Consider the following 12,887-nt stretch of genomic DNA (forward strand, 5'->3'; position numbering starts at 1 on the left):
GGGCGGGGTGTTGGGTCACCTGGGTAAGGGTTAAGAAGCTAGAGGCAGCAAGTCAGTTTTGAGTGAGGGGGGGACCTGAGTGAGGGGAGAGGGGAGACTGGGAGGGGGTGAGCTCTCCTTCTCCCTGCAATAAATCGGCTTAGCGGACGAGAGCCGAACAGCCCAGAAAGGATTAAAGAAAAGTCTGTATAATACGCGGAGAGAGCGGCATGGGGAGGGCGAGGAGGGCGGGGGGCGGGGAGAGGGGGAGGGACAGAGGGAGGGCTCGGGGAGGGGGGTGTTCGCGCCGCCGGGAGAGGCGAGCGCGAGGCAGAGAGAGCGCGATTCGGCTCCAAACTCTGGCGCTGCAGCCGGTCGAACTCCGGGCCGCGGTGGGCACCGCGCACAGTAGGGGAGCCGAGAGCCGCGGCGAGCTCCGAGGACGCCCAGAGCGCGAGGGTCGCTGCGCCTCGTAGAGCCGAAGCCGAGTTCAGCCGGGCGCCTGGGCGGCCCGGCCGCGGCGGCATGGGGGCGCCCCCGCGGCGCCCCACGCTGCCCGCCACCGCCTGGGCTAGCGGCCGGAGGCAGGAGCGCGCCTGAGCCCATGGCGAGGGGACCCGCCGCCGCAGCAGCCGCCGCCACTGCCGCCGCCGCCAGCTCCCGGGCACCATGCGAGCCGCCCCAAGCCTCCGCCGCTGCGTCTGCCTACTGATTGCCGCGATCCTGGACCTGGCGCGCGGTGAGTGCGCTGGCGCCGGGCGGAAGCCGGGAGGGGGACGCGCGCGGGGACGGGGCGCCGGGGGAGGGCGAGGGCCAGGGTCGCTCCGAGAGGCTCCCGCTGCAAGCACGGGTCCTGCCTGGGATCTGTGGAGCTGATTGGCTTGATGAGGGAGGGAGGACGCCTCTTGGAGCGCGCTCGTGGGTTTGTGCCCTTGTGTGTGTGTGTGTGTGTGTGTGTGTGTGTGTGTGTGCGCGCGCGTGCGCGTGTGTATACAAGCGGGTGTCTTTGTTGTGTCTCTGTGTGAGGGTGTCCGGGAAGGAGCTGTGCGGGGAGAAGGTGCAGGAGTGTATTTAGAGAGACGAGTATGTGTGTGCGTGTGCGCGTGTGATGGTGTGGGGTCTGTGTGTGAGCGAGCGAATGTCTGGAAGGGTGTTAGAGTGTCTGTGTCAGTTACACGAAGAAGGTGTGTGTGAGTGTGAGCGAATGTTGGGGGTGTGAACATGTGCCAGCTTCTCGGTGAGGGTGTGAAGTGTGTGAGCTTGTGTCACTGTGGCTGTGAGGTGTTGGGGGTGGGTATGTGAGGTTCGGCGTTTCACGAGTGTCCCGAGTGTGCAGGTCTCTTTAGGGGTGTGAGACAGCGGATGACTATTTTTGTGTGCACAAGAGATCGGACTGTGACACTTGGGCAGGAATGTGCTTATCTGGGATGGGTGGGGGTGCAGGTGCGTGGGGGTCGTGTGCTTCGTCGGACTGGGAGTGTGTGTGTAAGCTTGCCATGGAGCGTGTGGTTCTTGTGTGCAGGAAGGTATGGACGCATCCGGGGCTGGGGAGTTGTGAGCAGCTGTGTGTGTGTGTGTGTGTGTGTGTGTGTCCCGTGTGGACTTGCTCCCGGGCTAGACTAAGCCAACTGGAAGGAGGTTGAAGCCAAGAGGGTTCTTTGGAGCCTGTGAGAGGTGGCTCCGCATCCCCGGGATCCGTGGTTCGCAGCCGGCCTCCCGCCCAGCTAGCGCCGCCGCGTACTGGGTCTTAAACGGTGATAGAGCCGAACCTGTGGACCCCGGCACCGTTCGCGCAGTGATCAGAGAGCCAACGCTAGGCTAAAAGCCAGGCGGGAGGGAGGCGGGACGCGCGAAGAGCCGTGGGCACCAAGACCAAGACTAAAGGGTCCGCATCCGGGATCCTCGGAGCCTGGTGCCAACCCCAGCCTGTCTGGAGTGAGCTTGGCCTCCGCCTCAGAGAGGGAGGGGGACGCGAGGTGCCAAAAAGTCGCCTTTATGATCAATAAAGTCTCAACCCCTAGCCCCACTGGGCGATAGAGGTGGGCATCACCTCTGTCCTTTCCATAGCCTTGTCCCAGCAGGAGGTGCCTAGCCTGAGAGTGCTGCCAGAAAGGGGTGCCCCCTTAGAAATGACCCCACCTCCTTCTACCCCGAAGTCCTTGGGGAGTGCTGGGTCTGCGGATGGGAGAAGCTGCAGAATTTGAGCCTGGAAGGTGGTCCTGGCAGCGGGGGGGGGGGGGGGGGGGAGGGGTTGGTGTAACCCAGAAGGAATGCGAGCCCCGTACTTTGTTCCCCTAACCTTGGAACAAGAGACTTTCCAAAGTGGATCAGAATCTACCCCTGCAACTTTGGGGTGAGAGCTCCCCCCTTCGGATGCCTCTAAGGGAAAGGTTATATGGGGGAGGTCCCAGTTCCAGCGCCGCCGAGAGGGCACTGGGCTTTGTTGAAAGGCACTGGAGCCCTCACCTGGACATTGCAGGGAGCAGGGGCTGGAGGTTGGGGGCCGGAGGTAAGCACCTCTCTCCCTGGGAATGCGCAGAACGGAGAGACGCGGCAGGGTTGGGGAAGGAACTGATAGGAAGGGCTTGGTGGGAAACCCCGGCTCAGTCAGGACCGCACCCTGCGAGCTCTCCCTGGAACCCGGGAGCAGCGTTCATCTGGCTGCCGGGCTGCGGAGAGCTGACCCGGCATCCTGGCGCCTCTGCTCCCTATGCCCGCCTCTGCGGGCTGCGGGAGGCGGGGGGCTGGCGTGCTGGGGTTGAGCGCATCTGGGCCAGGGGAGCCAGCGCGGCCTCCGAGCTCCTCTGCTCTGGATGAAGGAAGAGCGCAGACGCGAATCGCGAATGGGAAACTTTCTGCGTCTGGAGCACAGGGGGAGGTCCGAGGCCGCCGGGAGCCCTCTCTTCTCCGCAGAGGAGAACGCAAGAGGGTGGGGTCCCTCCTCTTTCCTTCCAAGACTGTACCCAGAATGGGGGGCGGGGTGCGAGAAGAGTCCGTGAGAGACGCCAGAGGCAGGCTGTGCCGGAGGAGGGCGCCCTTCCTGGAGGTGGCCGGAGAGGTGCACCTGCCGGCGGCTTAGCAGGGCCACCTGCCTGTCTCGGAGGGCGGGGAGAGGAGCAACCCCGGCCGGCCTTCGAGAACGTACCGGCGGTCACTGCTCCGGGTGGGGCACGGCCAGAGCGCCCTCGCCGGTTCTGCCCCTTCGGATGGCAGAGCAAGGGTGCCCGACGCAGGAAAGGCGGGTCTGGCAGGAGGAAGGAAGGCGCTGCCCCTCGCACCGGCTGGGCCGGAAGTCCTTGCCCTGTCTCCCCACTCCCTAGAATCAGACCCTCCAGAGGGGAACCCCACATTTCTCCGGCCTCCCGGGGGGGTGGGGTCCTGGGCGTTTTCAGCTCCTCCAGCCCTCGGGAACCGGGCCTGGGCACTTCTGGGAAGTCATGCGCTGGGGCCTGTGCAGTGGCGACGGGCTGGGAGTGGAGGAGTGGTCCTTGGAGCTGCTGTTCAGCCCTGGGAAATGTCCCGCCGAGAGCAGGGTGGGGGCAGCTCCAGTTAGGGGCAGCGGGCGGCCCCAGCCGGGGGTCTCCGGGATTGCGCGGGCGGGGCGGGCTGTCCTGCCGGTTCTGTGTCTCCGCAGCCGCGTGTCAGCAGGTGTGTGGGATGGAGGGGTTGGCTCCGCTGGGCCGCGGCAGCCGCAGCGCCGAGACTGCGGGGGCTGTGAGCGCGCGAGCGGGTGTGACGACTTTATATATTTATCCTCCCTTCACACGCCCCCTTCCCATTGGGCTTGGGCTCTGGCGCGGCAGGGCTTCTTCCCCAGCGCCAGCCGGGGGAGTTCAGGGCCGTAATCCCTTGCAGGCTGCCCCGCCCACGCCCCTCCAGCGTGGCCCCGCCCCTAGCCATAGACCCCACCCACTTCCACCCCCACAACCACCCTGCAAATGAGTTTTTCATTTTCGTGTTGTAAGTGCAGAGACTATTCGAGCTGGAGCGACCTCGGAGATCACTTACTTAGGTGGCTTTGAAACTTCTGTATTTTTCTTTTTCTTTTAAGCAGGAAAACCCTTTTAGAGGAAACACGATCACCCTCCTAAAATCCCAATAACTTGAACAAAATGATGGGTGCGGAAGTAGAGCTGGTCTGGTCGGTGCTGGGGTTGAGGTCCGCTTCCAGCGCTCCTTCCACACAAGTCTTTAACAACCTCGGACTGTTCCCTTCCTCCGCAGCTAATATCATAGCTGGGGGTTTGTTTTTCCAATAGCCCTGATTATACGGATCAGCTGCGATGTGTGAACAGAATGCCGGCTGCTGCTTCGCAGTCCTCATTCATGCTGCAAGATGGATTTAAGATCTTCTTTTCACAGATTAGGAAACTGAGGCTCAGAGGTTTAAGACTTGTTAATGACAGAAATACAGACTCCTTCCTGTTCCCTCCTAGTTCTGCCCAAGACTCCTCTTTCCTCCCAATCTTCCCTCTCTCTGGCTGCAAAGAATCCCTTGGGCAGGGCATGTGAGCAGAGAAGGACCCAGGCTATCTGAGTGAGGCCTCAGGTCTGCCCGGCTACTCTCATGTTTCAGAACGTGTCACACACACACTTGAACTTCACTACACTCTGCAAGATGGGCAGAGAAGGGAGTAAGGGGAGGAGGTGGAGGAGTTTAGGGGACTTGCTTATAGCAGTGTGTGACTTCAAAGGCAGAGACCAACAAAAAGGAGGCTGGTTAGTTCTATTAACCGTATTTCCTGGGATCTGCAGAGGAACTTAACCTGGGCAGTTGACAACCTTGCTTACCATCTTGCCCACCTCTGCTACAGCCCCAGGCCACCAGGAATTCATTTATTCATGGATCCAACAAATGCTGATTGTAAACTATGTGCCAGACACAGCGCTGAGGATTGGGAACATGGCCCTGAACTTGGTAGAGGAGTCCCTGCCTCTATGGTGTTTAAGGCTCAGTGGAAAATTGATGCTTCACTTAGAGGGAGGAAGGGGCTATTATCGCTCTCTGGCCCTAATTGAGCCAGGCATCATGCCATGTGGTTTATCATTCTTGTCTCGTACAATCCTTACAAGCACCCTGAGAAGTAAAATGAGGCCCATTTTGCAGATGAGGAAACTGAGGCTCAGAGAGGCTAGATGATTTTTCCAAGGCTCCCAAGTCATTAAATGGCAAGTAGACATTCAGATACAGGGCTGTCTGACTCCAGGACCTGTGCTCCCTCCCTTCATGCTCTGCGGTCTCATGGTGACCATCTCCTGAGCCCCAGCCACACAGATGTGGCCAGTTCCCTGTCTGGATGCCTGACTCCTTCCCAAACCCACGCTGAAATAGAATCATCCAGGGTGTTCATCTGCACAGATGGGAGAGGGAGTGTCCCGGAAAGCTACTGCCGTCACCAAGAGAGTGAATAGACATCTGCTGTGGGCAGGGCACATCTGAAAAGAGCAAGGCCTATGAGTGTGATCCTCATCCCAGGGGAGTCAGAGGCTGGGCATGCTTCCGAAAAGATGAATGGCAATTCATTTTGTCCATCCTCCCTCTCCTCCACCGCCTTTCTTCCCCTTTCCACTCCTGTTCCTCCCATGCCCTTTTTCCTCCTCCTCCTCCTTCTTTCTCTTCCTCCTCCTCCTTCTTCTTTCTCTTCCTCCTTCTCCTTCTTCTTCTCCTTCCTCCTCCTCCTTCTCCTCCTCTTCCTCCTCCTCAGCTTCTTCTTCTTCTTCTTCCTCTCCTTCTTCTTCTTCCTTCTTCTTTCTCCTTTTCCTCCTTTCTAATAAAAGGATCTTTTGTAAGTGGTGGAACTGGGATTTTCAAACCCAGGTCTGAAGCAATCTGGAGACAGCTGCTTTTCCATCACTGGAAAGGGAGTACAGCAGCTCTTACCACTTGTAGGAGGGTGCAAAGCTGTCCATTTCAGATGATAAGTGTTGTTGGTGGTAAAACACATGGCATCACTTCCTAGGAGGTATCCTTCTTCAGGACGAAATTCCGGGGAAGACTGGGGAGGTGAGATCCTGGAACCCATCTTTATGCTGTCAGTGAGCTCCGGGAGTGGAGGGCCCCATGTCCATTAAGACCTCTGGCCAAGATTCCATGAAGAGAGCAAATAAAGATAGCGTGTATGGGAATGGAAGCGTAGGCTCTGCCCAGTCACCTCTAGCCCAAAGGAGCATGGCAGGGTGGGGTCTTTCTCAGACTGTGACTTCAGTCCCCTCCCAGAAAAGGAATCTGGTGTTTGGCTTTTCCACCAGCCTTTGTTACGTCTCCTGGCCACATACTAGATTTGCTTTGGGAAATCACACCCACCCACCCCTACCCCCTAAGCACACAAATTTCATGACATCTCGATGGGTTAGATTCCTGGATAAGGCATCCCCAAGACAGGCCCTGAAATCTGAATATTGAGCAGAGTGTCACAAAGACTGAGAACCACTAGAAGGTCCCCCTTGCCACTGGGACCCCCAGGGAACTGCACTTTGTGGGTTTTCTGAGACTGATAATGATGGGGCCTACCTCCCAGGGTGTGAGAGGATGGAATCAGGCATCGCAAGCAGAGCTCTGGGCTCAGTCCCTTGGGCTCCGATGCTTGTAACTGGTGCTAACCATGGTAACGACAAGTGCCCGCTGAAGCGGCGCCAGACCTTGTGTTCCTCGACTTTTCCATAGCGTCCTCATTGGTTACGTTTTTTGGCTTGAGAGTCCAGTGTCAATTTCTGCTGCTTGCAAAGAAAGGATCCCAGGTAATGACCTCCCTAGCTGTGATGACCAGTGCTAGACTTGAAGTTGCCAGTCGGTGCACTCTTGGTAACGCACAGAGGATGGTTCAGGCTCTCTGGCTGGGGGTGACCAATCCCACCTCCTGTCCTCCGTCTTTCCCTGGAGTCCTGAGGCCCATTCATGCTAAGACCCAAGTTGTTCCCCACTACTAAAATGTACAGACAGAGCCAATCTTATTTTGAACTTCGCATCCCCAGCCCCAGGAGACCCTGCTCCACGCAGGTAGGGACCCCATCTGGTTCTGTTCACTATTGAGTCTTCCCATAAAACACATAGCAGGTGCTCAGTGGGTTCTTTGTCTGGGTGATTAGGCTACCTCTGGCCTTCTGACATGTGCAGCCTGGTTTTGAAGAGGGCTGAGCTATTTCTATGGAAAATTGCGTGAAAAGGCTTATAGCATGTAGAATTGAGGCTGGATTTGCAGGTGGACTTCCTGGCAGCAAAGATGTTCTGCTCCTGGAACTACATTCTCTGTTTCTGAAGTTTCTCAGATAATCAAAGTAGTGCAGGCCCTGATGAGGCATCTCAACTCTCTACCTGCTGGCAGCGCTTGAAAATGGGCAGAATGCTTCCACACCCATTATTCCATTTAGACCTCCCATCAGACGTGGAGGCAGCTAGTCTTGTACCCTTTGAACAGGTGAGGGACAATGAGCCTTGGGGAGATGAAAGGATGGCAAGAGGCACTGGCTGGACTGGAACCCAGATTCCTGTGTCTGCAAACTCAGCCTTCTTCCCATCCTCAGCCCATCACTGGGCTTCATTCAGCCCACAGGGATCTGCATGAGACAGGTCAGTTTCCCATTTTGGCCTGAAGTGTGTGCTATGAGCTGCGTGCTGCTGTAGCCACTTTGCTGATGTGACTTGCTCCATCCTCCCCTTCTGTCCAGGTGGGTGTTATATCCCCAGTCACAGGTGAAGATACTTATACGCCCATGGTCACACAGCTCACAGTCTCCCCTGTCCCCAAAGTCTTGTCCTGCTCAGAGATTTCTGGCCTTAGATTCACCATCCTCCGCCTCCTTCCCAACTTCCGGCCTTTCTTGGCTCCAAGAGCAGACATCTGCCCTCAGCTAGCACAGCCCCTGGCTCCCTATAAGGATTCCTCCAAGTCTCTGCTCACCCACATCCACCCTCCACACACACACGGATTCAGGTATGCCCTCAGCATGTTGGCAACAGCACTTTAGGCTACACTGTGAAAGCAGCCCTCCTCTGGGGCTGGAGATGGTTGGGGTGGTCTCCCTCCTGAACAGAATTCCTAAGGGTGAGCATCCCTGCACCCCTGGCCCTGGCACCCAGCCTGGCTCTGAGCACATGGATCCTCAAGATGTGTTGGTTGAATGAATGAATGAATGAATGATGTCTCCCTTGAGCCTGAGGTTCGGTTCAAACACTGGACCCAGGCTTGTTTCCTGGCCCTGCTCAGTCACCTCTGGAAGTCCTTTCTGGTGTGAGAATGTGTCCATTGTCCATCTCTGTTCCATGGACCATAGTGGCATCACAGCTGGTATCTGGGGGAGAAGCCAACACTGCAAGGTGGTGGGCTCACTGTTTCTTCTCCCTCTGCTGGAGCTGCTTTGGGTGAGAAGTCCATGGATCCAGTCACTTCCATTAATGAAGCAGCAACCCCAGGCCTGATTCTGGACTGATGGAGACCTCTCGGGGAGTTTCAGGTTGTGGGCAACTCCACTTTCATTGAGAACAATAAAAAAATCATGTGTAATCCAATGGCCAGTACAGGGGTACCAAGCTTATGTCTTTGGGGATTAAAGGGAGTGGCCCAGGAAGGCTATGAGGAATTGAAACAATCTTGACAGGTCAGGAGGGGGTTCCAGGCAGGGAAACTGCATGTAAAAGCCTCCAGGGAGAAAGGGCACTGCCTTCTCGGCAGGTGAGGTTTGGAGCCGTGAGGTATCTGGCTTCACTTAAGTGCAGGTCCTGGTTGAGAAGCTAGGGAGGAGGTTGGAGGAACTGTCAGAGACCTGCCTGCCAGGGAAGGGATCTGGATTTGAGCCCACGGGCTGAGGGGAACTGTTTAAAAAAGTGGCATAGCATTCCCAGTGCAGTGCTCTAGGAAGATTAATTCGGCTTTTCTGGGCCACCTGAAGCTGGAAGCTCTTTGGAACCTCCACTGGGTTATAAATGGTTGCTCTGGGCTGCCCAAAGAGACAATGGATTCAAATAGACATGCCATTGTTCGGAGATGGCCCACTTCTCCCAGCTCATCCAGACTCGGAGAGGAGGGAGAGCCAGGCCCCTGCCCAGGTCCTGTGAAGATCGCACAGCCCAGAATGGGGCTGCCCCAGCCCATGTGAACCTTGGGCCTGACCCAAGAGTGAAGGGAGGAGGAGCACAGTCTTGGGGAGAAGCTTCTAGATCTCCAGTGGGCATGGGCTTTGTGGTCCGACTGGCCTTCAGATTCCATCCCCACCACTTGTCCAACATGTGGACTTGAGTAACCTCTTCATTGCTTTTCCCCTTGGTTTCTTCAGCTGCATTTGTTGCTCTTCATGCTGGCCTCGTGGTGTAGGGGCTGTGGAGAAGAGTGAATGGGTAGCACCAGGAAGCCATATGCACGGTGGTTAGCACACTGTAGGTGTTCGAAAATTGCTTGTTCCCTTGATGATGTTTGGCTCCCCTCCATGTGGTGGGACCACCCTCCAAGTTTGAAGGAAAAGAAGTGTCTGTAACCCCCGACGCCCAGGAGGAGGGGATGGATGGCAGGTTTCCCCATGTGGATCCTTAACTTCCGACGCCCAGGAGGAGGGGATGGATGGCAGGTTTCCCCATGTGGATCCTTAACTTCCGACGCCCAGGAGGAGGGGATGGATAGCAGGTTTCCCCATGTGGATCCCTGGAAGAGCCTTTGGGTTTGGAATTACAGAGCCTCCAAGCCAGAAGGGAGCTGGGAAATTATCTGCACCATCTCTTCTCTTCCCATTTTAGAGATGAGAAAACTAAGGCCAGAGAGAGGAATGAGTCCTCCTTTGTTGCATGCACTGACCATGGTATGACGGGCAGGTCTTCTCCCTCAATGTCAGGGGCCTGTCCCAGGGCTTGGCCAGGTGGACCTACCACCCAAAGAGACTGGTGTGGGGAACCCTCTGGGTCCCCTGAAATTGGGTGGGGACCTTGGCAGCGCTTCAGTAGGGAGCAGCTCCCAGCTTCCTACATCACAGGACAGCTTGGGAGTCGCGCGAGAGAGAAGCAGCTGAGCCTTTGGGTTTTTTTTGTTCCTTTGCCAAGCTGTTCCCTTTGCCCTTTTGTTTCCCTTTCTGCAGAGGCACTCAGCGCTCCTCCGATGGGCTTGTCACCAATCGTTGGCACTTCCTTTATCTCCCCAGCACCATCTCTTCCTCCTTTTCTCCCTAACGCCGCCCCAAAGGAAGGCGTCCATCACAGGCTGCCCTGGCATCATTCTGGGCTCGGCTAGGCTGGGGGAGGGGCAGCACAGGCCTCCAATACACCGACAGAGGCTGGGGCGGCCGGAGGGTGGGTAGCTGTGGCATCCTGAGCTGGTGTTCACCACCCGAGTGCTCTGGTTTTGTCGAGTGGGTATTCAGACCATACAATAGCCAAGAGCCGAAGGAAGGCCAGGTGTTTGGTTCCACAGAAGCAGGTGATGAGTTGCTAATTGTCACCCAGCACCTAATGTCCTAGGCAGGGGCGGAAGGAGTGAGGTGGGGGCAGCAAAGGCAGTCACTTCACAAAGGCTTCTTTGTTCCCATCTGCAGCAGAGAAGTGGGTCTGATCTCAGCTTGGAAGGGGAGAGGCATCAAAAGCCAATTCCTAGGGCCTGTTGCCTAGCTGAGGAGCTTTTGGGAAGGTGGGGGGAAGAAGGACAAGTTACCCCAGGAAGAGCATAGGGGCTACCTCATAGGGAGGAGTTAGTCACTCCCAGGCCAGTCTGGCTTGCAGAAAGCAACTTCTTGTTTCAGGAAGCAGTAGAGTCTCCTTCCCTCCCTGCTTCCCATCCTCCCTCCCTCCCTTCCTCCCTCCTTCTCCCTCCTTCTCCATCCCTCCCTCCCTCCCTCCCTTCCTCCCTCCCTAGTTTCCTTCCTCCCTTCCTTTTTCCCTCTCCCCTTCCTTCCTTCCTTCCTTCCTTCCTTCCTTCCTTCCTTCCTTCCTTCCTTCCTTCCTTCCTTCCTTCCTTCTTTCCTTCCTTCCTTCCTTCCCTCCCTCCCTCCCTCCCTCCCTTCCCTCCCTCCCTCCCTCCCACCCTCCTTCCTTCCTTCCTTCTTTCCTTGTGTAATTGAGGAACTGAATTTTGTTGAATTCAGCTAAATAGAAGCTGAGACAACACATGGCTATGTGTTGATTGAAACAGTGCAGCTCTAGGCCATAAGTCCTAGGAGGGCAAGAACTTAACCTACTCCCTTCTTTCCCTCCTCCCTTCCTCCCTTCTTTCTTTCCCTCTTTCCTTCTTTCTCTGCTGCTCATTCATTTGCTCAGCAGATATTTATTTGATGTTTCCTGGGGGTCAGGCACTATATTGGATTCTAGAAATCCAGAGGAGGGTGAATAGGTAAGTTCTTGCCCCTGAGGCTTACAGTCTAGGGCTGCGCTGTTTCATGTGGCTATGTGTGACTACTGACATTTAAATTAACACTAAGCAAGGTTTCTCAGCTTCCATTGAGCTGAGTTCAACAAATTCATTTCCTCCATTACGAGTCACATTTGAAGTGCTCAACAGTGATTGGCAGCTAGTGACGATGGTATTGGGCAGTGCACTTCCGAAAGCTCTGCTGGACAGCGCTGGTCTCAGACAATGCTCCTCTTGGAGTGTGGCATGCCCCCCTTGACAGGAAGAAAGTAACAAGGAATTGTGGCAAGGGGCAGCTTTCCCTTTCCTTTCTCAGATTGTCCTTCTGGCTGTGTCAAGGAGAAGGTCTCAGGCTGATGCTCCACGCCTTAACGCCTCTCTATCACATGCTGATCTCTTTCCAACAAAAAGATAACAGGTCTGGGGCAACAAGCCTCCAGTGAGCCAGAGGGAGCAAGGCTTTTAATAACAGTGTTTTGTTTTCGTTGTAATTATTTCTCAGTCACTCTCTGTTTAAGGCAACTGATACCAATTTGCCATTTGGGGCAGTGATTTAAATTCTCCCTCTTTTAAAAAAATGGCCTTATTTAAGTAAAAAATGAGTCAAGCTAAAGAAAAATGTTAAGCACATAGTGGAGCAGGTGGCATGCAGATACGGCCAATCTGTGAAGGTGGCGGATGTGAATGTAAGCAGTTAGAAACCTCGGTTCACATGGAACCACATGGGCTTCTGGAGACACCATTTCTATGCTCTGTGATCCCGGGACAAGTTACTTCACTCTTTATCAATCAGGTTCTGGCAGAAAATGGCAGGCTCCACCTGGAACATCTGAGGAGGGCTTGTTCACAGGACTATTTGCATAGGATTTCCGGAAAACAGCAGGGAATGGCGCAGCCCCTTGGGGCCAGAAGAGTGGGGCGCTTTCCACCTCTAGCCTGGAGGAGTACCTGTAACCAGAAAGTAGGCTGAACTGTGCCAAGAGGAGAGCCAGACAGCCAGGTGGCCCTGTGTAGAGGCTGCAAAGCCAACTCTTGGGAACCTGACAGGAAGCAGGAGGGAGAAACACCCCAACTTTACCCTTCTCCTGCCTTTGGGTCCCTTGATGGTGCCACCCATTAATCAAACCGCATCACAAGCCCATACAGGTCAACCTGCAATGTGCAGAGCTGGTAGAAAAGGGAAGAGAACAGCGGAGATCCAGCACAATTCTGCTAAACCTCAGTTTCCCCTTTTGTAAAATGCTCTATGATGCTCAACGTACCTGACAGCGTTGTGGGGATGATGCAGTGAGACAACGTGTATATAGCCAGTGATTGGTAGCTACGTTAATAACAATGGCAGCAATATGGTGCCTACTGGTGTGCCCAGTCCTGTGCCCCATGGTAGATTTTTCCTGAGCTAGAAAGTAGCATATGAAAATGGGGTTTTAGGGTACAAGGTGAAACTGGCTTTTCTTTTCTTTTTTTTTTTTTTTTGATGGAGTCTCATTCTGTTGCCCAGGCTAGATTGCAATGGCATAATCATGGCTCACCACCTCCGCCTCCCGGGTTCAAGTGATTCTCCTGCCTCAACCTCCCAAGTGGCTG

General features: G+C 55.5%; 1 protein-coding gene across 2 annotated transcripts in view; it reads left to right on the forward strand.

The window, feature by feature from the left end:
- Positions 1-293: 293 nt before the first annotated feature.
- The window catches only part of IGSF21 (immunoglobin superfamily member 21), a 270,471-nt gene continuing 257,877 nt past the window's right edge, over positions 294-12,887 (forward strand). The window contains exon 1 of one of the 2 annotated variants that reach the window (XM_002750355.7): positions 294-718. In XM_002750355.7, coding sequence (XP_002750401.4) covers positions 649-718 — 70 coding nt within the window. In that variant the 5' untranslated portion in view covers positions 294-648. Of the gene's footprint in view, positions 719-2,308; positions 2,489-12,887 lie in introns of those variants that run through there. The other variant, XM_035307930.3, reaches the window with a different exon arrangement.

This window comes from Callithrix jacchus, chromosome 7, assembly GCF_049354715.1.
Source record: "Callithrix jacchus isolate 240 chromosome 7, calJac240_pri, whole genome shotgun sequence".
Lineage (NCBI taxonomy): Eukaryota > Metazoa > Chordata > Mammalia > Primates > Cebidae > Callithrix > Callithrix jacchus.